Source organism: Salmo trutta, chromosome 1, assembly GCF_901001165.1.
Source record: "Salmo trutta chromosome 1, fSalTru1.1, whole genome shotgun sequence".
Taxonomy (NCBI): Eukaryota; Metazoa; Chordata; class Actinopteri; order Salmoniformes; family Salmonidae; genus Salmo; species Salmo trutta.
Window position 1 is genome coordinate 54,671,861 of NC_042957.1, and position 25,078 is coordinate 54,696,938.

Sequence of the window (25,078 nt, forward strand, 5' to 3'; positions counted from 1 at the left end):
TTCACCGGGATATTCATATGATTGACCAGTTAGTGGTTGTAGCAATCAGACTCAGAGAGCGCTCGAGGCTGCAAGTTGGGCAGCAAACCGTTACGCTGCACCTACTTCTGAGTTTTGTGTCATCAAAGATGGCGATTTTCTGAGTGCTCATGGACACATCTCATGGTCATGGATACATATTATCTTGCTTGAACTTGTGGTTAAATGTAGTTTCTGTTTTACTTTTGAATATTTTAAAACACAGCTGTAATCGAAGCGCAAGGGGAAAACAGCGTTAGCTACCGCAACAATGCAAATCACGCTAAAAACACTGCAACAGCAGACCATTCAAATTGACATAGACCCAGATCAAACGGTAAGTGCCCATTTGTTCATTTTATCTAGCCCGCTTGGCTAACTATCTTTTTTGTTATTTGCACGAAAGACCAAATGAATTGGTCCCAGATGATCAATTCGGATAATACAACTAACAGGCTAACGCTAGCTAACTAGACGTTATTGACACCCCTAGCATTAGCTAACTAGCTAGTTCTTAGTCTTAGCTTTCCAGCATGACATAGCTAAAGCAAACTAGCTTGCAAGCTAATGTGTGTCAATTTGCTAATCAATGTTGAGTCTCATTATTAGCTAGCTAGGTAAATTATTCTCCGCTAAAACATCAGCTTGGTACATGACTAGCCAACGTTAGTTTTCCGTCATCGCGTTAATGTCAGCTTAAGCCAACTATCTAGCGTTAGCTAGACAGCCATATTACTAGCTAGCTAGCTAACTACGTTATCTATTTTAGTCTATGCAAGTCTAGTTGGACGATTAATCAGCAATATTCTAGCAGACATTTACTAGCTAGGTCATAACGAGTGAAAATGGCTAGCTAGCTACATCATGTAAGGTAAACCGCAATGTAAAAAGTTGGGCAATTCAAACAGTCAGTGTTAGCGAGCAACTTTTTGGTTGCACTGTGTTTAACAATTAAAGCAAGGCTGAACAGCTTATTTTTGGTTTCAACAGGTGAAGGCACTGAAGGAGAAGATAGAAGCAGAGAGGGGGAAAGATACCTTCCCAGTGTCTGGACAGAAGCTCATATATGCTGGCAAAATCCTGCAAGATGACACACCTATTAAAGACTACAAAATTGACGAGAAGAATTTCGTTGTAGTTATGGTATCGAAGGTACATTTCCCTAATCCATTTTACTATGGCTCATAATGAGCTGCACCCACCTGTTTTGGGTTACATGATTGTCTGCATAGATGACAGTAATAGCCTGTTTATATCTCCTCTGGAACTAGGCAAAGTCTGCCACAGCTGCTTCAACACCTTCCTCAGAGGCACCCAAGGCCCCTGTCCAGGACTCTGGGTCGTCTGCGGGCCCGGCCCCTGCAGCCATCCCTATCCCCCCAGAGGAGCCCAAACCTCCAGTCGCAGAGCCCCCAGCTCCAGCCAGGTAGGCAGACAGAAGACAGCCGTAGAACTGATATTAACCTATAATTTGGTAGACAGTTGCCAAATTGGAGAGAGTAATAAAGTAATCTTGAGACCTGTTCAGGAGGGTAGAGCATTGCAGAACACTTAACATAGACACATTTCGTGTAGGACAAATATGACCTAAACATTATTCAACATTTCTTTGTTTTTTTCATCTTACTGAATCCACCCCCTGTAGTCCCTGTAGCTCAGTTGGTAGAGCATGGTGTTTGCAACTCAAGGATAGTGGGTTCATTTCCCGGGACTACCCATACGTAAAATGTATGCACACATGACTAAGTCGCTTTGGATTATTTACGGACACAATTTTTTTATTTCACCTTTATTTAACCAGGTAGGCTATTTGATAACAAGTTCTCATTTGCAACTGCGACCTGGCCAAGATAAAGCAAAGCAGTTCGACACATACAACAACACAGTTACACATGGAATAAACAAACATACAATCAATAATACAGTACAAAAAGTCTATATACAGCATGTGCAAATGAGGTAGGATAAGGGAGGTAAGGCAATAAATAGGCCATGGTGGCGAAGTAATTACAATATAGCAATTGAACACTGGAATGGTAGAATGTGCAGAAGATGAATGTGCAAGTAGAGATACTGGGGTGCAAAGGAGCAAGATAAATAAATACAGTATGGGGATGAGGTAGTTGGATGGACTATTTACAGATGCAGTGATCAGTGAGCTGCTCTGACAGCTGGTGCTTAAAGCTTGTGAGGGAGATTAGTCTCCAGCTTTAGTGATTTTTGCAGTTCGTTCCAGTCATTGGCAGCAGAATATACAATATACCAGTGAATGTTTTGAATGGGTTGACTGGATTTTTGACCCTGTCGTTCTGTTTGCAGCTCCGACCCCAGTGTGGAGGTCCAGGGGGGAGATGCCTCCTCTGCCTTGGGTGAGTGATGGACTTTGACCTGGCTATGTGAATAATGTGTCAGTGTGGAATGTATCTGCTGTGTTGCTAGATTGATGATAGCATGTAGTATGGGGATTTGTAAGATGCCTTCTAGCAGCTATGTGTTTATGGGTGTAAATATTGTCCATTGTAACTCGGGTAGATAGTTAACAACTTGTTTATTTTGGTCAGTGACAGGAGCGGAGTATGAGACCATGCTGACAGAGATCATGTCTATGGGTTATGAGAGGGAGAGAGTGGTAGCTGCTCTCCGGGCCAGCTTCAACAACCCCCATCGGGCCGTGGAGTACCTCCTCACTGTGAGAACCGTCAACACACCACACAACTACCTAGCATGCACAATACTGTGCAACCAGGCACCATACACCATGACTCTGCAAAATGACACTGAACAATAGCCCCAAAAAAGTCCATGAATGCAAAATTACACTGTACAGCATGGCACCATATTTGATGAGTCTTCAACATGGCAGCATGTACAATGACTCAGCAAAATTACACCAGCACTGTGCGACATCAGCTTTCAGAATACAGTTTAACACTGGTGTACTACATTTTTACCAGAAACACTATTACAGCACAGTGATGCTATAAAATAGTTTTATATGTACCCTCAGCTTAGAACCAGCCTGTCCGTTAGTGCTGTGTGTGTGAGAGTATGTGCTGCTGTGTGTTTCCAGAGCATTCCTAACAGTCCGGTCCAAGAGACTAATCCCCCCGCACAGCTTCCTGCATCTGCCCGCACAGAGACTCCTACTGTAGCTGAGGGTGAGACCATCTGCCTATATCTCTGCTATAGTATTACATCTACTGTACAGTGCATTCTGGAAATGTTTCCAGACCACTTGACTTTTTACATGTTTTGTTACGTTACAGCTTTATTATAAAATTAAATGTTTTTTTCCCCGGATCAATCTACACACAATACCCCACAATAGCAAAGCAAAAACAGGATTTTAATAAATAAAATAAAAAGATCACATTTACAGAAGTATTCAGACCCTTTACTCAGAACTTTGTTGAAGCACCTTGTGCAGCGATTACAGCCTCGAGTCTTCTTAGGTATGACGCTAGGGTCGTTATCTTGTTGGAAGGTGAACCTTCACCCCAGTCCTGAGGTCCTAACCTGCTCCAGAGCGCTCTTCATCAAGGATCTCTCTACTTCGCTCTGTTCATCTTTCTCTTGATCCTTACTAGTCTCCCAGTCCCTGCCGCTGAAAAACATCCCCACAGCATGATGCAGCCACCACCATGCTTCACCGTAGGGATGGTACCAGGTTTCCTCCAGACGTGACGCTTGGCATTCAGGCCAAACAGTTCAATCTTCAAATCAAAGTTTATTTGGCACGTGCGCTGAATACAACAGGTGTAGACCTTACAGTGAAATGCTTACTTACAGGCTCTAACCAATAGTGCAAAAAAGGTATTAGGTGAACAATGGGTAAGTAAAGAAGTAAAACAACAGTAAAAAGACAGGCTATATACAGTAGCGAGGCTATAAAAGTAGCGAGGCTACATACAGACACCGGTTAGTCAGGCACACAATTCAAATGGTCCGGGTAGCCATTTGATTACCTGTTCAGGAGTCTTATGGCTTGGGGGTAGAAACTTTTGAGAAGCCTTTTTGTCCTAGACTTGGCACTCCGGTACTGCTTGCCATGCGGTAGTAGAGAGAACAGTCTATGACTGGGGTGGCTGGGGTCTTTGACAATTCTTAGGGCCTTCCTCTGACACCGCCTGGTGTAGAGGTCCTGGATGGCAGGAAGCTTAGCCCCAGTGACGTACTGGGCTGTACGCACTACCCTCTGTAGTGCCTTGCGGTCAGAGGCCGAGCAATTGATGCTCGTGATGCAACCAGTCAGGATGCTCTCGATGTTGCAGCTGTAGAACCTTTTAAGGATCTCAGGACCCGTGCCAAATCTTTTGAGTTTCCTGAGGGGGAATAGGCTTTGTCGTGCCCTCTTCACGACTGTCTTGGTGTGTTTGGACCATTCTAGTTTGTTGTTGATGTGGACACCAAGGAACTTGAAGCTCTCAACCTGCTCCACTACAGCCCCGTCGATGAGAATGGGGGGCGTGCTCGGTCCTCCTTTTCCTGTAGTCCACAATAATCTCCTTAATCTTGGTTTCATCAGACCAGAGAATCTTGTTTCTCATGGTCTGAGAGTCCTTTAGGTACCTTTTGGCAAACTCCAAGTGGGCTGTCATGTGCCTTTGACTGAGGTGCGGCTTCCGTCTGGCCACTCTACCATAAATGCCTGATTGATGGAGTGCTGCAGAGATGGTTTTCCTTCTAGAAGATTCTCCCATGTCCACAGAGGAACTCTGGAGCTCTGTCAGTGACCATCGGTTTCTTAGTCACCTCCCTGACCAAGGCCCTTCTCCCTCGATTACTCAGTTTGGACAGGTGGCTAGCACTAGGAAGAGTCTTGGTGGTTCAAAACTTCTTCCATTTAACAATGATGGAGGCCACTGTGTTCTTGGGGACCTTCAATGCTGCAGAACTTGTTTGGTACTCTTCCCCAGATCTGTGCCACAACACAATCCTGTCTCAGAGCTCTACGGACAATTCCTTCGACCTCATGGCTTGGTTTTTGCTCTGACATGCATTGTCAACTGTAGGACCTTATATAGACAGTTGTGCCTTTCCAATCAAGTTGTAGAAACATCTCAAAGATGATCAATGGAAATAGGATGCACCTGAGCTCAATTTCAAGTCTCATAGCAAAGGGTCTGAAAAATAATTAGCAAAAAAAAATCTAAAACCTGTTTTCACTTTGTCATTATGGGGTATTGTGTGGAGATTGATGAGGAAAACATTTATTTAATCAATTTTAGAATACGGCTGTAACATAACGTGGAAAAAGTCAAGGGGTCTGAATACTTTCCAAATGCACTGCATATCAGATTGTTGGAAAGATGGGAATGGTTTATGTGCATTTTCCCAAGTAAGTGTTGTATCTACATCTACTGTATGTTTCAACATGTGCTCTTCTGTAAACATTCTGTATGTGTTGCAGGAGAAAACCCTCTGGAGTTCCTGCGTTCCCAGCCTCAGTTCCAGAGCATGAGGCAGGTGATCCAGCAAAATCCCTCACTGCTGCCAGCTCTACTCCAACAGCTGGGCCGGGAGAACCCACAGCTTCTACAGGTAACACACATACACCATGCACTACACACACTGATGGCACCACCACTCATACTAGCTTGCGTCACACACTCCCTATAGTGATACCTCCCAGGTTTTGTGATTTCACAATGCATGTTCTGCTTGTTGCTGATTGCTGTCTACCTATCTTTCCCTATTGATTAAACTCAACAACAGCAAATCAGCCAGTACCAGGAGCTGTTCATCCAGATGCTGAATGAGCCGGCGGGGGAGGTAGGAGACGTGCCTGAGGTGGGGGACCTGGGTGCTGCAGTGGAGGAGGGAGCTCCAGTCAACTACATTCAGGTCACGCCTCAGGAGAAGGAAGCCATCGAGAGGGTGAGGGGAGCTAAAGACCTCTCAATGCACTGTTTAGTGCATAAGATGGCTTCAACTGACAAGGAGACTAGCTAAGAAATGCATACATTGTGACCTTTCTGGTGAGAAATTGTAATGTTATGTGTTTTTTTTTCTTCTTTCCTGTCTCAGTTAAAAGCGTTGGGTTTCCCCGAGGCGCTGGTGATCCAGGCCTACTTTGCCTGTGAAAAGAACGAGAACCTAGCGGCCAACTTCCTCCTGAACCAGGGCTTTGAGGATGAATGAGAGGCGCTGGCCTGCCCTCCTCTCCAGCCCAGCACAAGGACTGCACCCCACTGTAGAGCAACGATCTTCAGGTCATTTCGGGGGGGGGGGGGGGGGGTCTTACAAGCTACACAAAGTATATGTTGATCTAAGGGTGAAAGAGGAATAATGAAATCCACTTGAATTCCAATGGAATGTGTGGGATTTGTTTAGGGCAGATATATATTGAGATTTTAGAAGAGCTTTGGGAATGGGAGGGAGGGGGTTGAAGGGTTTGCGGAGTGTGTGTGTGTATACAGGTGGATGCCATTCAATTAAGGTGCAAAGTCATTGATATGCATATCTAAGCTTGTTAATGCTGTAGCTGGATGTAATGGAAGCACATTCTCCTTGATGCACTTCTACAATGTTGATGTATTGAGACAAGAGGGGAAAGGGAAACTAAATTGATGGTCATGAAGAGTCCGCTTGTGGTCTGTTCACTTGATTGCACCAGTCCTTCACATTTCCTTTGCCATTCAAAAACCAACCATATAGCAAAACACATTTCTCATCCCATGATAGTCATACAGGGAAGTACATTTTGCCAGCGGCCAGGCCAAGTTATTTATGAGGTCCCCTCACTTCACCTCAAAGCTAGCGCTTTTAGTTTTCACTCAGATATCCATGATCTCTCTGGTTGTGGAAATGCTCAACATCCTGAGTAAATTGAGCGGTATAGAACAACCAAAATGACAAATGGATGTGTGTATGCTCACATAACCGTACCCTTACATTACTGTGTGGATATGTGTCTGAAAATTAGGTTTTGCTGAAAGGTGCAGTCCTCTCTAGTGTTACGCCTCTGATGAGCTGAGCAACGCTGACCTTACCTTTACATATAATCCTCTGAAGGGGGGGGGGGAGAGATGGCAGGGACCAGTCCTGGGATGCTGGAGTTACTGACTTACCTCCTTCCCAAGGCTGAGGAGTAGACACACCACCTTTCTCATAGGATCTGATTAATAGTACACACGAAGTGCAGCTCAAATACAACAGGACCAGCTGGTCTTGAGACACTAAGGGCTGGATTCAACTCGTATCGTGTAAAAATGTAAGGGTAATTTCCTGTTGAGCCGACATATGCAGTATTTACCATGAGTGCAGTCTCGGCGACCGTGGGAACATTGCCTTTAAATTGTCAATAGCACTATAAAGCGGATATTCAGCACTACGGATTGAATAGAGCCCAAAATGTCCAGTCGGAACAAGGGTCCACATGAAGGTTGTCCATATAAAGTCTTTATTAAACCAGGACCCAGTCATAGCCAATCATTGTCATCATCCACAGCCTGAATGAGCCTATTCAGACTATTCAACAGTCTTTAGTGAGGAGGTGAATCTGAAGTTTAAACTGGCTATCGCCTAGCTTTAACCACCTGTTTCCAACTGAGATGGTAAAACATGAGGCTTGGTTGACCCATGCCTTATTACACTAAGGATTCTCAGTGTTTTGAGATGTTGCTATTGTGGGTTTTCTGAGGGAACCAAGAAATGTGTGGTTTTATGAATACTCACTTATCAAGGTATGTTTTCTCTAACTTAACATGGCAGGAGTTTAATGGGTCTATGAAGAGACAAGCTTTTATGAGTTTGGATTGAACAGATGCATTCAAATGTATTGGCTCCCTTGCACAGAATTTCCTGTTTTCTCTTTTCAAAACTGGTTTAATGGCTATTTTTACCCTGCAGGCACCTTCAACTTGCCACAATGAGGATCAATTACACTTGCCGAGAATCACTTGCCTCAAACCAAATTCATTGTGAATTTAGTTCATGCCATTTTTGACTTAAGTGAAACATTTCAGTTTTGATTTATTTATTGGACCTATGAAACAAATGAACATGAGAACAAAGCTTTCAATCTCAACTTATTTTAAAGGAATAGTGAATCATGAATAGTGATCATGCCAATATGTTTGACTGCATCTTTTTTTGTGAACATGGCTTTCACAGACACTGGCATTTTACAGCATCAACATGATCCGCTTCAATGCTCAGCTTCATTAAACATCAATATGTCATGGCTTCTTATTTTTTTACTTCATGCCAAACACTCCCGTATGCACCACATTCTTGGTCTGGACAATGAATGAGGCCAACTGAAATTAAACTAAACTTGATCTTATGGAATACAAAGTATTACAGAATGTAATTTATACACACTCCAGTTCAAGTCCAGGCATTTCGGTATCATGTAGGAATGACTAGTGCTACTCCTGTGGACTTGACCCTCCATTATCAGTATTGGTAAGTAGATTTTCTGATAAGCAGTGAAACTATTTTGGCCTCTTACCCCACTCTATAACATGATGCATCTCTAGGGTTCTCATCCCCAGCACAGGCAAACCACCTACCCAATCAAACAGCAATCTGAAAATAAGCAGACAGAAACAGGTGAGTTACAGTCAAGAACATCCTTTTATTCAAGTGTTGCTCTTTTCAAACTGTTTTTATTATTATGGAAAAGAAACTGTAATTAACACATGCATTTCACCATGGGCTCTGGGAGGTGTATTCCTGAGGGAGGGAAGCTGCACTGAGGGGCGCGGTGGGAGCTAGGGGGTGGGGGGCAAGGCCAGCTGGGGTTCACTCTACACAACACTAAACACGGCCCTACACACTTAAAAACCAACCCGAAGGAAAATAAAAAGACGGATGGCCAGGGAGAGACAGAGCTCTGGTGCTGCAGGGCAAGATAGCTAGGGACCAACATCCTGCCCAAGCAAAGCACACACTGAAACCTGTCACTCTGGCTTCTCAACTGGGGTGCTTTACTTGTCAAGGCTAATACTGCTGCTGGCTTCAATCACTTACAATAAAAACGTGCATATTCTTGTAGGAAACAAGTAGGCCGTCTATCAAGCCTGCTCTTGATTTTGCTGGTGGAATTTCAAGGTGCTTCAACTGTCTACTACATTAAACATACAGTGTATAGAACCATATGACTTTAGTCTAATTGTACTCACTGTTCATTTAGGGTTCTAGTAAATGGGTGTAATGGTTCCCCTGATTGTGGATCTGAGCCTGTCAGTCTACCTGGGCTTGAACCATTCCGTTATAAGGTGCTTAGAGTCATTTCAGGTACTTTTTTCACTTGTTTTAATAGCTGGTCTCACCACTAGAAAGGTGCATCATTAAACGGTCTCAATGTAGCATTGCTGCATAAGATACGAAAATCCAAATTCTGTAAAAAATGTTTTGATAAAAACAAGAATTAAACAAACCTGCCTATTCTACCCCAGTTGCCATGCAGCTCCCTTGCCCATTCAGAGGGAAATTCCTATGTGTATTTTATCTCCACATTGTGATATGTCATCAAATACATCCCACTGAAAAACTAGGCGCCCTCACAGACCCTCTCCTTGCCACACCCCAAGAGCCCACCGGTGTAACTTGTTCACTTACATTAGCTGTTCAATGGAGAAGCTGAAGAGATCGGTATGGTATACAATGTGAAGCGTACAGACAAGAATAACATGTGAGCTAACTGCATTCTGCTCAGACAAAGTTTAGCTTTTTTTCCCCCCTCCATTCAGAGAAAAGGGGTTTGGGGAGGGAAACACAGCTACAGACTACTCCAGTGTCCAAGAGAGACAGAAGACAAGATACAAGAAGAGAAGCAAGACATTTTTTTTTTTGCTTTTCTTAATTATTCAACAATAAAAATAACTAAATCACACCAATTTCCTTTAGTACTATATATACTGCTTTGAAAAGCTTGAAGGAGGATATAGAAATATGAAGGAGGGGACTTTTTTGAGACGGGCACTCAGGATTACAAGATGGAGTCTGTGAACAAAAGGCACTTTTTAGGGACAACCTTTAAGATGCTCTGATTCTAACACTACATCACCAAACAAATATTTAGAATAATTTACACTGCGGATTGGGAGTGGAAGGGGGAAGGGTTCACTTCTTTGATTTAATCCTGCTCTCATCCTTTCTGTGCTCAAAATATACCTTACACTCCCTCACCTCTTGTTTGGGTTTGAGATAGGAGTCTACTAATCAATTAAACCTACCAAATGTATTTCACGTTAAACCTCCCATCTCTCCAAATGCTATTAATCACTTTGTGGTTGAGCTAACACTTAGAAAAATGGATTCATTTCTGATGCATCTCCCAAAATGGGGAAGATCTTGTCTGTGCCCCAAACTTGATTACTTCGGTTGGCCAGTTTTAAACATGTCCACAGCTTAAACAATTGGATGAAAGTTGCAATTCATCTGTTAAATAGGTCATGTTTTAGTCAGTTCTCTGGTGATACTGACATGGCCTAGATGTCCATTACGTCAGGCCTTTTCCACTAGTTCATCATCCCATTGTCAGGATAACCATCTAATCAAACTCAAAAAACGGTTCTCTTCCTGCTCTGGGATAAAGGTTGAAGAAAAATGCCTTTATCACAACCTTTTCATATAATGAACCCCTCCCCCCTTGGTAAATACAAAAAGAGAAATAGAATAATGCATGTTTCCTAAAATGTGCTTTATGATAACACTTCATTTTGTTTATTATTATTTATGTATAATAGTTTGAATGTACTTTATTTTGTAAAAAGCACCAGTTTCATTTAGTGATATATATTTTTGTTTTGCTAAATTGTTCCTTCAGCCCTCCCAGATTTAGAAAACAAATCATTGCAAATACATTTTTTTAAATGAATAAGGAAAAAAAATAAAAACTCATTTTCAATTTCCAAAGACTGGGATTTTTTTTGTCTGCCCTCATGTTTAGAGTCCCGGAGCAAGTGGACTTAAAACAAAAAAAAGAGGGTTTAGCCTCTCTTTTCTCGTGACACCCTCAAACAATCTCTAACAGACAAACACAATTTATCTACCCAAGGCATTGCACATGGCTCAATCAACATACATACATTTTTTTCAACAACAATACTTCCCAAACAAGAAAGAATAACCAAAATCTAATCCGTTATTTTCCTTGACTACAATGTCACTTTATTGTTTTCTATATAAATCATGTATCTATAGTATTTTCCAATGTACACTTTTTGCTATTAGATGTGGGTGTAGGGACTGGTACTTTTGCTCCAATCAGATATTTAAGATGCATCAATTGACTGTGCCATGCTTCAAAAAATAACTAGACTGCCACAGAGCTTATTTTGCAAATAAAAACATGTATATATCTATAAATATATATGTGTGTATATATATATATAAAGATGATTGCAATTATTCAGTGAGCTGTCACTGTTTTTCTCCCCAGACATAGCATTTCACCACCATTCACTATAGCTTATATGTGAGAAAAAGAACCTGAATTCATGTTTAACAAATTGCATAATGGGAATACAGAGGCACTTCCATAGATTAGAAAATAAATCACCATAGCCATCAATTCTTATTCAGCAGCACTAGTTCTCTATCAAGCTGATGAGATGGTTGCCGTCTGGCAACATTGCTTCCCTGCAGTGAAGTACATGGCCAGGCAGTCCAGTTATTTTGTGAGGTTGGTGATTTGAGCTGATGTTCCTTAATAAAAAAAATCACTTTCAAACGGAATCTTAGTAATTTAAATAAAAAGTGAATGATTAAAAACAAAAGGTTTCCTCAGAGATTGCCCTATGTTAAGACTTCCCTTTACAGTCAATCTGGCCTGGGCTGGGTGGTTGTAACTGCTACTTATACTGTAAGTTTGCATGTGAGTTTGTCAAGTGCCGCTGTGCTAAGTGTGTTCATTTAATTTGTCCCTCTTGATTTCAAAAGGTTTAACTTTTGTCTGGAAAAGTATCTTTAGGGCAGTTTGATCTATAAGGGCTGACTGAACAGAATGAACAGGCTGGATAGGATGAGGAGCTGAGATCATGTCAGGGAAAAGAGGTGACCATAGCACCCTGCCAGACCATCTCAATATGACCTCTGACTTCAACGCAGGCTCTCCTTCCCAAACATGGGAACAAATATGTCACATTATTTTGCTCCGCAGCATGGCTCTCTGCTCTTGGAACAGGGGCAGTCTGGGAGTGTAAACAAAAAGGGTAAACTTCAGGGAGATGGGAGGGAGGTGGACTCTGGGCCCTCAGCAACCTAATGCCACTGTTTCACTACATGGTATTGAACACTGACTGAATCACCCTTCCTGCCAATACCACTAGAAGTCTCGCTCCCACCCGCTGTATTTTTCAATAAGGTGCTGTCATTAAAACAATTTTTTTTAAAGCGGACAAATTCAGAGGGACAAGTCCAATAAGAGAAGAAACAAAAAATAAAACAATTCTTGTGCAAAAGGGAATATTACTACTGTAGCTGTGTAGTTCTGGGTGTTAATGCAGAGTCCTGTGTTTTTAACTAAGTATGTGTGTTGGGTTCTGTGTCTATTACAAGGGGCAAAAAGAGTGTACGTGTGCATAGCATGTGTTATAGACGTAATAACACCACTTAGGCCCGGTGTGTGTATGTGTATATATATATATATATATATATGTGTGTGTGTTACAAATGGCATTCATCATTCAAATGAAAGTGGGTATACTTAGCACTTGATTATTGTTGCGGTTGTAGTTTTGCAAGAGTGAACTGGGCATTTTGCTTTACTTGGGTTTGGGTTCTTCTGCTGGAATGCTAGTTAGAGTGGAGGCCTTGGTGTTTCTGAACTGTGGGCTGAGACTTCTCATATCCAGTTTCTCTCTCTTTCACTAATAATAACAATACAATCATAGGTAAGCCCGTTTTCCCCCCCATGCCATGTAGGTGTAATAGTGGACATGAGATTAGTGTTAATTCAGCTTGTAGTGCAACCTTTAGGATATGTTTTGGCATGGTTTCTGTCTTGTTAATAGTGGGGCTGATTAGGTCAATGGTTATAAGACTGGGAAATATTGGTCAATTGACAGTGACAGGGAGACATCACAGTAGCATGGACTGCTACGTATTTCACTGGAACCTAATGGGTTTGTTTTGTGGGTGATTTGACAGTGGGGAGCGTACCACATTTAAATGATGGCGTGTTTTGTGCCTTCAAGAGAGTGATTTGATGTCCCTTCAATTTCAATCCCCACTCCTACATCAGTTTTTTTGACTGTTGAATAGTTGCTTTTCTCAGCCATTGCACAATGTGTCCTTGTTCCGAAGTAGGTGGTGACCTTTTTTCTCTCCAGGTTCCTCTTTTTGTGTTGCCGTGTTTTGCTGGTTCGGTGGATGTGAGAGATGACTTCTTGTCCTCTGCCTCTCCCAAATCCTATGATCCTCCCATCTTAAAAATGGGGGGGTTCGGTCTGTTTAGGTAATTGGGTCCAGAGTTCCTCTACTAATATCATGCTAAGATTTCCTGGGTTGCTTGACTTTTTATGTGAGACATAAGGATCGTTGGGCAATTTCCTGTGGGTTATTTTTCTGTTTTCCATGTTTCAATTCCCAATTGTAAAGAAAGATTCTAGTTGCTGGTTTGCAGATAGGTCATGTCAGAGGAACCAAGACTGTTAAATAGAAAAAAAGAGGACATTGTTAACAGGATTTCAATTTTCGCTTACAATGACATACCCAAATCTAACTGCCTGTAGATCAGGGATTGAAGCAAGGATATACATATTCTTGATACCATTTGAAAGGAAACACTTTGAAGTTTGTGGAAATGTGAAATTAATGTAGGAGAATATAACACATTAGATATGGTAAAAGAAAATACTTTTTTTGTACCATCATCTTTGAAATGCAAGAGAAAGGCCATAATGTATTATTCCAGCCCTGGCGCAATTTAGATTTTGACCACTTAATGGCAGCCGTGTACGTGCAAAGTTTTAGACTGGTCCAATGAACCATTGCATTTCTGTTCGAAATTTTGTATCAAGACTGCCCAAATGTGCCTAATTGGTTTATTAATAACTTTCCAAGTTCATAACTGTGCGCACTCCTCAAACAATAGCATGGTATTATTTCACTGTAATAGTTACTGTAAGTTGGACAGTGCAGTTAGATTGACAAGAATTTAAGCTTTCTGCCAATATCAGATATGTCTATGTCCTGGGGAATTTTCTTGTTACTTACAACCTCATGCTAATCGCATTAGCCTACGCTAGTTCAACCGTCCCATGGGGGACCCACCGAGCCTGAAGAAGTTTTAAGTTCAGGTTAAAATGTGTACCATTGAAAATAAGTAAACACTAATGACCACTAGAGGCCCACACACGTTCCATACACTAACAATGGTCAACAGTTGTCAGCCCCTTGTCATATTGAGGAAATACTCCCAGCTATATTCATTGACTGTCCATGGCTGTACTGTACTATAGTGCTGTGGGAGTATGGTTTGGCTCTGCTGCTAATGGCTGTTGTTATTCCTGACTGGACTCAGAGTCCACAGGCAGCGGGGGGGGGGGAGATGGCTGGCGCTCCCTGTATTCAGATTGAGTTTCTCCCGCTCAGTGTGAAAATAGAGCAGAACTGGGTCGCCAGCCGGGATCTGGCACCAGTCAACACTGGCCAACATTCTGGAGCCTTGGAAACTTTGGGCCTCCGGGGAGGTGCCGTTTGTTTTGTTTGACTCTAACAGGTCGCCTGAATACACCCCCACTCCTGCCTCTTGCCCTCCCTCATTCCCCCTCTTGCCGCAGGCTCTGTCCCAGCAGCCTATGGGCTTCGTAACTCTTCCCCTGTCAGTTACACTCTCTCTCTCTCTGTCTGTCCATCTCCCTCTAGCACTCTCTCTGGAATCCTTGGCAGTAGTGACCGCCCTCTTTCCTTATCCACGCCTTCCTCCCCTCAGCATCCCCTCTCAAGTTCAAGTGGCTATGACATCATGTCTGGTTGCTGCGGGCAACCAGACAATCGGGACATGACTTCTCTGAGGAGGGCTGTGCTGAAACTCCCTCTCCCCCTCTTTCACTATTTTTCTCCCTCTCGCTCATTCTCCTGTTTCCCCTCTCCTCTGGCCGTAGAACCCCCTTGCTGCCACCAGAGGGTACTTGGAGACCAAATATCTCTGCTCTGGGAGTGAGAGTTCTATTCAGGCCCTGCAGTCACAGCAAACATACTTTTCACAAGGCCTTTGCACATTATTAATGTTTTGATAGAGCATTATGCTAACAATGTCATTTCTGAGCTACATATGCAACCAATTAAAGCTCCCTATACAATTTCATTTCTCCAGTGCAAACTAAAACCATACTGTAAACACAATATACTCAATAACACAGAGCACTGGAGGGCTACACAGGAAGTGTGTGTGTGTGAATAGTTCTGAGTTTGTTCAGAAAGAGAGGGTAAAGAAGGGACAAAATGGCGTAGAGTTAGCACGGTGGTGTAAGGTGAGCCTCATGAGCGGGGTGGGTTAGTCAAACAGGGCATGTTACGAAGCTGGAGAGAGAGGGAAAAAGAGGCGCGATAGGAAGGAGAGAGTGAGCTGAGGGAGAGCATAGAGGGAGTGAAGCGAGGGAGTGTAGGGATGGAGGGGGAGAGCAGCAGAGGGCTTCAGATGGTTTCCATGTGGTGGGGAGGAGTGTGGAGTAGAGCTGGCTCGGGGCGGGTGTGGTTGGACACTAATGAGAAAAGTGCAGTGGGTAATGGAGGAGGCATATGAGCGAGAGGCAGTGTGGTGGAAAGAGAGAGCCCGCTGCCTGAGGTGCAGGCTCCAGATGGGCCAAATAAACAGTGAGAGGTCAGTTTAACACACACACACACACACACACACACACACACACGGTAAACCACACACACGGTAAACCACACACACAAAAACACACATTCACAACAAATCATGGGATGAGGAGAGGGATACACCAGTGAGATTAAGTATTTAGGCAGTTTGGGAATAAGGAATATTTTTGGCATGTATCCATTCATCTAAGTAAGTTTCCTGAGTTGGGCTGCTAATCTCAAAGAAAACAGACAGGTTTCCCACACACAAAAAAGACACATGCACGCACGCACACCACATGAAAACACACACGCACATTGTGGAAAGCAGCAGAAAGCGCTAATGTGCTAATGCAGTAGTTTGGTAGTGTTGGTACTAGTGTTGATGAGAGTAAGGGCTTGATTAAATCCATAGTGCTGAAGAGCTGTGCTACAGCACAATAGAAATGTAAAGGCAATGTTCCTGCGTTAGCGGAGACTGTAGTCATGGTAACGCTGCATATGTCGACTCAATCGGAAATGACATTTCACTTTCAATCGCAAACTTCAGCGATAGAGATTGAATCGAGCCCTAAAGCTGTTTGCTCACCTGTGTCTGCTGCGGGATGTTCAGAAAGTTGTTGTCCCGTGATCCGATGCTGACAAACCTGTTGGGAGCTGGGGCCCCTGACGTGGAGTAAGCTGCAGACAGACACAGAAAGGAGAAATGGTCAAACCATTTCAGCACAAACCACAGCCTGTGTTCAATAAAAAAAAATTACGGAGCATTGTACTTAAGTTTCATAACAATTTCAGAAAATACTGCAATGAAAATACTGCTTTAAGCTCTCAACCTGACATCACACGTAGAATTGTTACTGTAAGTCCCCCTCCGCATCATAGAGTAGGGCTACTGAACTGAGCCGGACCTCTCCAAACTATAACCCTGGTCCCAAATTCAGGGCAGTTTGAGGTCAATATAGACTGCAACACGAAGGTTGTTATTACAAACCCTTCTAACATGTGAGGAATCTGATACTGGAAAGTTTCTGTAGAGTGTGTGTAAGTCTGTATTATTTAGCAGCATACACATACGTTAAGTAGACTTTGAGAAAAAAAGGTGCTATCTAGAACCAAAAAGGTTTCTTCTGCTGAGAACCTTTTGAAGAAGCCCTTTTGGTTCCAGGTAGAACCCGTTTGGTTCCAGGTAGAAATATTTTCTACATGGAGTAGAACCCTTTCCAGAGAGGGATCTACATGGAACCCAAAATAGTTCTACCTGGAACCAAAGTGTCCTAGCTGGAACCAAAAACTGTCCTTCTATGGGGACAGATGCAGAACCCTTTTGGAACCCTCATGTTTGAGAATCAGTAACATAGTTAAAATATCTAAAAGACTTTGAGACATTGATTGAGGGGGTTGAAAAAAAATGTATAAAACAAAATACAAAAATCTGAAATATAAAAAAGAGAAGGAAAAAAAAGAAAGAAAAGTGCTCCGTCCAGTGCCCCTTCTGTCATAGGTGAGAAACATTTTGGCAGACACCTCCAATAACTAGACACACCCTTCTAATGGACACACCCCTTCAGTATAAAACTGCATATACATAAGCAGAACTCCAAGTCTGACCTTCAAAGCAACAACACCACCAACTCAGTAAAAAAATCAATTCAACTAAAAAGTAAAATATAACTCCAAATATTATTTTCATGTTTGGATATTTTATGGGGAAATGGCAGAATAACTGGAGCATGATGTTTTGGAGTCCAAATAAACTGCCCTAAATATGTGCCACTAGTAAAGAAATAAGTGAACTAGAGTGAGCAATTGACAAAAAGGAAATGGATCAAACTCCATTTCAGACTACCTCCGATCTCAACTGACATCTCGAGGGCTGGCCATATGAGATAAATAAAACATAAACGGAGGAAAACCAGGATGGCAATCTGCTGCGTCAACATCTGTGAGGGCAGAGGCACAGGGGTATCGAGGAAGGGTTAGTGTCATTCAAGGCAGGGCTCAGGATGGACTTTCTAAGAGAAAGAGGATGGGCCTAATATAGAGCCTTGGAGGACACCACAAAAGGGTCATCAGAGGAGAATGGTGACAGGCTTCTGTCATAACTCTAGGGTCAGTATGATTCCAGACAGTGAAGGAGGTGAGAGGTGAGCTGGCTGTTGGGGGGGGGGGGTATTTACTATGGGAGCGGGCAGAGGATGGCTGGCCAGGGCCCTAAGATACAGAGGGGCAGCTCCAGTAATTTTGGTTTTGGTTCTGACTTGGTCTGTGGGGTCACTTACACGGAGATGTGGGCGAGGTCAGTCCGCCGTCGGGAGGCGTGCTGCTGGATTTAGAGTCGGACATGGGGAGGGGCACTGGGCGGGCCACTGGGGGAGGTGGAGGCAGCAAGAAGGAGCCCGGCATTTTGCTCTGGCCGCTCCCGTTTGGCTGCGGACAACACAAACAGGGTCAGGAGGGCGACGTGACAACCCGCACATGGCATGAGAGGACGCAGCTCCAGAGACCAGGTCCCAAATATATCCATGATGGGTGGTGGGAGAGGTGGGGGTGTTGGAAACAACAGCCAAACGAATGATGTATGTGCATTGCGTCAATTATGGAGGTGTACAAAATAATAATCACCACAAGGGTTGATCGGGGATTTGAAGCGGAGGGGAGTTCTGGGGTGGTCCATGGTGGAGGGGTGAGTGGGAGGGGGGTGAGAGAACAATTGGTGGTGGGGTTTGTCCATAACATGGCAACAAATCAAAACACGGGAAAAATACTCTACTAAGAAAACACAACACCAACAACACGCGAAATAATAATTACAATAAAAACGGAAGACAGAACATGTATGCTCGATTGAAATGTGCTGTGATTGTAGGCTTTCGTGCTGATGATTACATAATCTGAGGGGGTGGGCGGAGCAAAAGAAAAAAGGGAACCTTAGGGTCTGGAAGAGCACAGGACAAGGAAAAAAGATTAAGTACAGAAAACCCTGGACCAACAGGAAATTGTCAATAGTAATTTTGCTTTCTCTCCTCACTGGTGCAACGGTTTGGCAATTGGTTTAAGTAAAACAATTTTTTATCAGAAAGTCAACCCTGTTTCCTTACCTTGCATACTACATAACTTAAAGGTTTTCATGTTTTTCACTGTTACAGTTTCACTCCTCTTTCATCATACTGTATCTATACTTAACAGCAAATGGTGTCCGCAAGTGATGAAACAAACAAACCTGTGGTCTCTATCTCAGTACTGTACTCAGTGTAGTGTTTACACAGGGAAACAGTACATGTCTATAGAGTGTTAATAATCACCAATCACTAAACTTCATTTAGTCATGCTTGTGTGGTTTGCATGGCCACACAGATGTTCATGGAGTTCTATTCTTACTGCCTTCATTGGTCTTTTGTTGTGCCCATGTGTGATTACATTAGTGTACAAGTGGTTGGTGTCACTCAGACCCTGAACTCTCCTCTTACATCAAACCTTACCTGGCCACCAGACTGTCCCGAGCCATCAGCGCAGACAAACTGCACAAATTCCTTCAGGGGGTCCTGTCCAGGATGGTGGTGGTAGCGAATGGTGGGGTGTGTGAAGTACGGGCTGGACTGCTGGATGATGGAGGGGGAGGGGAAGTGCAGGGCAGAGGCTGAGGCACGGGGGCTCCCTGAGAAGAGACATACGTTAGTTAGATAGATGAAAGGAGGGAGAGTGAATAAGAGAGAAACAGAGATTAACAGGGAGACATGCAGTTCAGCAGTGAACACTCACAAGGGATTTTAGTTTAAAACAGTCAACAGCGGCCACATCTTAAGACCCAGGGACAGGCACATTGAGTGACATCGGTCCAAATTGGAGTTTCATTTAATCAAATCATGATAGATTGAGGGTGAAAATGTATTACAAGAAAGAATGAGGCACACAAATGCAATGGTCTACATTACAAAAGCAGTCCCCAAACCACACAAAAAAATAACAAGGACAAAGAGATCATTGAGCACTGTCTTAAATTAGAACGTCTTAATGCGTCTGTGTGCTGTTTTGAGGGTGTGATTCACAGGCGTCACAGCAATTTGGCATTTAAATAGGCAAGCTGCTTTCCAACGATCCTCTATGACAAGACTAATCTTTATGTTCACACTGTACGTGTGAGTTTATGTGCATGTGTGTCACGTTCGTCGTAGGAAGGAGACCAAGGCGCAGCGTGGGTATCGTTCCACATCTTTATTTATATGTGAAACTATGCAAGACATACAATAAACTATAAACAAAACGTGATGAAGAGGTGCAACATGCACTAACTCAAAATAATCTCCCACAAACACAGGTGGGAAAAACTACTTAAATACGATCGCAAATTAGAGACAACGATGACCAGCTGCCTCTAATTGGGGATCATACAAAAATCCCAACATAGAAAAAAGAAAATAGAACCAAAACATAGAACATTTAAACTAGACAAAACCCCCCAGTCACACCCTGACCTACTCTACCATAGAAAAATACGAGCTCTCTATGGTCAGGACGTGACAATGTGTTAGTGGTCTACACTTGGATGATATCTATTTGGTTGTGTGTAGGTGTGGGGGTTCAGATGTCCCGGTGTTGCTGCGTCTGTAAGGGAATACAGAAGCTCTCTTTTGTGCCTGCATGAGAGGGTGAGAAAGTATCTCGCTTTAAGTCACCCAGCCGAGCTGAATATGGAGACTGAGGTGTGAACGAACGTTTGAATGGGACACAAAGCCCTCTGTCAGATGTATATCCATTACCAAATCTCCTTGATTTGTATTAGCGGGGCGTACCCTCTCCCTTTTTCTTCTGGTGTGCCAGTCTACCCCCTCTAGTGTTGCCCCACCCGGCAGGGCCTCCAGCTGCCCGCATGAGGCTGCCAACTCCAGTGTGTTTGGGGCTATACCCCAAACCCCAACCCCTCCCTACCCCCATACCCCCTGGATCTACGACACACAACAACAACAACGCAGTAAACACTTTCACACAGGCATGGGAATGACATACAGTTGAAGTCGAAAGTTTACATACACCTTAGCCAAATACATTTAAACACCGTTTTTCACAATTCCTGACATTTAATCCTAGTAACAATTCCCTGTTTTAGGTCAGTTAGGATCACCACTTTATTTTAAGAATGTGAAATGTCAGAATAATAGTAGAGAGAATTATTTATTTCAGCTTTTTATTTTTTTCATCACATTCCCAGTGGGTCAGAAGTTTACATACACTCAATTAGTATTTGGTAGCATTGCCTTTAAATAGTTTAACTTGGGTCAAACGTTTTGGGTAGCCTTCCACAAGCTTCCCACAATAAGTTGGGTGAATTTTGGCCCATTCCTCCTGACAGAGCTGGTGTAACTGAGTCAGGTTTGTAGGCTTCCTTGCTCGCACACGCTTTTTCAGTTCTGCCCTCTAATTGTCTATAGGATTGAGGTCAGGGCTTTGTGATGGCCACTCCAATACCTTGACTTTGTTGTCCTTAAGCCATTTTGCCACAACTTTGGAAGTATGCTTGGGGTTATTGTCCATTTGGAAGACCCATTTGCGACCAAGCTTTAACTTCCTGACTGATGTCTTGAGATGTTGCTTCAATATATCTACATAAATTTTCCTCTTCATGATGCCATCTATTTTGTGAAGTGCACCAGTCCCTCCTGCAGCAAAGCACCCCCACAATATGATGCTGCCACCCCTGTACTTCACAGTTGGGATGGTGTCTTCGGCTTGCAAGCCTCCCCCCTTTTCCTCCAAACATAACGATGGTCATTATGGCCAAACAGTTCTGTTTTTGTTTCATCAGACCAGAGGACATTTCTCCAAAAAGTACGATATTTGTCCCCATGTGCAGTTGCAAACCATAGTCTGACTTTTTTATGGCGGGTTTGGAGCAGTGGCTTCTTCCTTGCTGAGCGGACTTTCAGGTTATGTCGATATAGGACTCGTTTTACTGTGGATATAGATACTTTTGTACCCGTTTCCTCCAGCATCTTCACAAGGTCCTTTGCTGTAGTTCTTGGATTGATTTGCACTTTTCACACCAAAGTACGTTCATCTCTAGGAGACAGAACGCGTCTCCTTCCTGAGCGGTATGATGGCTGCGTGGTCCCATGGTGTTTATACTTGCATACTATTGTTTGTACAGATGAAGTTGTTAACTTCAGGCATTTGGAAATTGCTCCAAAGGATGAACCAGACTTGTTCCATGTAGGACCCTTTCAATAGAGGGGTCTATGTGGAACCAAAAAGGGTTCTCCTATTGGTACAGCTGATGAACCCTTTTGGAACCCTTTTTTCTAAGAGTGTAGGAGGCAATCTCAGCATCTCTGAGGTAGATGTCATTACACGGTGGTCAACCTGACTGCTTCTAATCAATTTAGGAACTTTTAGCTTTGAGTTGGGAGTTCAGATGAGTTCAGATGCTCATTATCTATGGTGAGCTGTTCACCCTTCACAATGACTTGCTTTGAGCTGATACGATTGAGAATGCAAATGTCCCAGTTACAACCCTGTGGCAACTGTTGATATCTGATTTCATCATGAGATCTTTGTCGATGCCCCCAGGGGGTTGAAATAACCACTGGCTCACACAATGACCATGTTCCACTGCCAGACACCATAACAGTAAGCTCTTCACACACTCCCTGGGTTCCCGACCATAGGCGTCTCAGTCAGAGAGCGAGAGAAGAAAGAGAGAAAGAGGAGAAGAGATATGATAAAATAATTGATGGTGAACGGCATAAGCTTAAAGCATTTTAAGGGAAATGGCAAGACATTGTCAGCCGTGAGCCAAAATAACAAATGTCTTCTCTAAAAATACAGTACTCATGAGAATGTAGGGCTGTACACCAAGTTTCTATCAGGCTCTGTATAATAACGTAGTGAAGCCAATAAATCATGTGCCCATCATGAACTAACTACATGTACCAGTTGTAAGACCATAGTTGTGGGTTGGAGCAGTGTGGTTCAGGGAGGTGGTGATCAGGGTAGGTGGTGGTCAGAGAAATGGAGGTACAGAATGGAGGCTCTTCACCCAGTCACTCAAGCACCCAACCACAGACTGACCTCTTTACAGGGTACAGGAAGGAACAACTGTATGTTATACTCTAGCCTAATTTGCATTTGGAAAGTATTCAGACCTCTTACCTTTTTCCTAATTTTGTTATGTCACAGCCTTATTTTTCTCATCAATCTACACACAATACCCCAAAAAAGACAAAACAAAAACAGTTTTTTTGAATTAAAAAAAACCCAGAGGTTTTGCTATGATCCTTTGCTATGAGACTCGAAATTGAGCTCAAGTGCATCCTGTTTCCATTGATCATCCTTGAGATGTTTCTACATCTTGATTGGAGTCCACCTGTGGTAAATTCAATTGATTGTACATGATTTGTAAAGGCACACATTTGTCTATATAAGGTCCCACAGATGACAGTGCGTGTCAGAACAAAAACCAAGCTATGAGATTGAAGGAATTGTCCGTAGAGCTCTGAGGCAGGATTGTGTTGAGGAACAGATCTGGTGAAGGGTACCAAAACATTTCTGCAGCATTGAAGGTCACCAAGAACACAGTGGCCTCCATCACTTAAATGGAAGAAGTTTGGAACCACCAAGACTCTTCCTAGAGCTGGCTGCCATGCCAAACTGAGCAATCGGCGGAGAAGGGCCTTGGTCAGGGAGGTCACCGAGAACCCAATGTTTACTCTGACAGAGCTCCAGAAGTCCTCTGTGGAGATGGGAGAACCTTCCAGAAGGACAACCACCTCTGCAGCACTCCACCAATCAGGCCTTTATGTTAGAGTGGCCAGACGGAAGCCACTCCTCAGTGTAAGGCACATGACAGCCTGCTTGGAGTTTGCCAAAAGGCACCTAAAGGACTCTCAAACCATGAGAAATAAGATTCTCTGGTCTGATTAAACCAAGATTGAACTCTTTGGCCTGAATGCCAAGCGTCACGTCTGGAGGAAACCTGTCCCTACGGTGATGCATGGTGGTGGCAGCATCATACTGTGGTGACGTTTTTCAGTGGCAGGGACTGGGAGATTAGTCAGGATTGAGGTATAGCAAAGTACAGAGAGATCCTTGATGAAAACCTTGCTCCAGCGTGCTCAGGACCTCAGACTGGGGTGAAGGTTCGCCTTCCAACAGGACAACGACCCTAATCACACAGCCAAGACAACGCGGCAGTGGCTTCGGGACAAGGCTCTGAATGTCCTTGAGTGGTCCAGCCAGAGCCCGGGCTTGAATCCGATCGAACATCTCTGGAGAGACCTGAAAATAGCTGTGCAGCGACGCTCCCCATCCAAGCTGACAGAGCTTGAGAGGATCTGCAGAGAATGGGAGAAACTCCCCAAATACAGGTGTGCCAAGCTTGTAGCGTCATACCCAAGAACACTTGAGGATGTAATTGCCGCCAAAGGTGCTTCAACAAAGTACTGAGTAAAGGGTTTGAATACTTATGTAAATGTTCTATTCCAGTTTTTTTTTATATGTGCAAACATTTCTAAAAAACATTTTTTTCTTTGTCATCATGGGGTATTGTGTGTAGATTGATGATGGGGAAAAAAACAATTGAATCCATTTTAGAATAAGGCTGTAACCTAACAAAATGTGGAAAAAGTCAAGGGGTCTGAATACTTTCCGAATGCACTGTATATTCTGTGCCTCAGGTTTCTTTCAAAAACACAGCTCTACTGCCGTTGTCCCTCACAGGGTGGGACAGCAGAGCCTTCCCCTACGGACACCACTCACTGCCACCCCTCCACTGGGTCTGGGTCAGGGGATGGGCAGGGGGTTGGGAGGGCTGTCAGGGGGGTCTCACCTGGTCTCACTCCCGCCAGCATTGGCAGCGGGTGGTGGGTGAACGCCATGCGAGGCGACCTCGTCTGCTGCGACAGGGCGCTGAAATCGAATTTCCCCGGCTTCTTAAGAGAACCAGGCGAGGAGAGTCCTGGCAAAAATGGGATCAACAAAATGGCAGAACAGAGACGTGGGTTTAATGAACAGGCTGGTGGCTATTTGCTCTATCAAATCAACTTAACTGTAGACTTCAATTTAGACTCAAGACTTCTACTTAAAAAAAATGTAATGGGTTTTATTAATTGTGATCTACTGAAATCAATGGATCGATTGATTACACTGATGGATCAACCTCTCTTTCCATATCTCTCTGTTAGTATACGGTCTCTGTGCTGTAGCATATCAGAACCAGGGTAGAGTAAAGTGGGGGTCCAGGGGGGAGGGAGTTGTTTTGAAGCGGCGCAGGATGGGGTGGGGGGGTTCAGAGGAAGGCTTGAGGCACAGTGTC

At 43.5% G+C, this 25,078-nt stretch overlaps 2 protein-coding genes across 16 annotated transcripts in view; one reads left to right on the forward strand and one right to left on the reverse strand.

Moving 5' to 3' along the window:
* Positions 1-53: 53 nt before the first annotated feature.
* LOC115200946 (UV excision repair protein RAD23 homolog A) lies at positions 54-8,201 on the forward strand. Of its 2 annotated transcripts, none has more exons than XM_029764089.1 (9): positions 54-355; positions 1,009-1,170; positions 1,290-1,444; positions 2,338-2,387; positions 2,580-2,707; positions 3,089-3,176; positions 5,429-5,559; positions 5,734-5,895; positions 6,046-8,201. In XM_029764089.1, the coding sequence occupies exons 1-9, from the start codon at positions 290-292 to the stop codon at positions 6,157-6,159; spliced, it is 1,056 nt and encodes a 351-aa protein (XP_029619949.1). In that variant the 5' UTR covers positions 54-289; the 3' UTR covers positions 6,160-8,201. The 2 variants fall into 2 exon arrangements, with proteins under 2 accessions (XP_029619949.1, XP_029619959.1); XM_029764099.1 differs by having other exon boundaries at positions 2,586-2,707.
* Positions 8,202-8,579: 378 nt separating this feature from the next.
* LOC115200839 (nuclear factor 1 X-type-like) overlaps positions 8,580-25,078 on the reverse strand; it is a 153,353-nt gene continuing 136,854 nt past the window's right edge. For 10 of the 14 annotated variants that reach the window (XM_029763985.1, XM_029763981.1, XM_029763983.1 and 7 more), the window contains 5 exons: positions 24,593-24,721; positions 19,254-19,429; positions 18,054-18,201; positions 16,364-16,455; positions 8,580-13,619 (listed from right to left, as the gene is read on the reverse strand). In XM_029763985.1, the coding sequence (XP_029619845.1) occupies positions 13,605-13,619; positions 16,364-16,455; positions 18,054-18,201; positions 19,254-19,429; positions 24,593-24,721 (560 nt within the window). In that variant the 3' untranslated portion in view covers positions 8,580-13,604. The remainder of the gene's footprint in view (positions 13,620-16,363; positions 16,456-18,053; positions 18,202-19,253; positions 19,430-24,592; positions 24,722-25,078) is intronic. The other 4 variants (XM_029764045.1, XM_029764023.1, XM_029764005.1 and 1 more) reach the window with 3 other exon arrangements.

What these genes read in the sequence shown, in the direction of transcription:
- LOC115200946 (XM_029764089.1), top strand. Translation starts at nt 290, where the DNA reads ATGCAAATCACGCTAAAAACACTGCAACAGCAGACCATTCAAATTGAC. An exon ending in TTGTAGTTATGGTATCGAAG is followed by an intron (nt 1,171 to 1,289) that starts GTACATTTCCCT and finishes CTCTGGAACTAG; the next exon opens with GCAAAGTCTGCCACAGCTGC. An exon ending in CCGTGGAGTACCTCCTCACT is followed by an intron (nt 2,708 to 3,088) that starts GTGAGAACCGTC and finishes GTGTGTTTCCAG; the next exon opens with AGCATTCCTAACAGTCCGGT.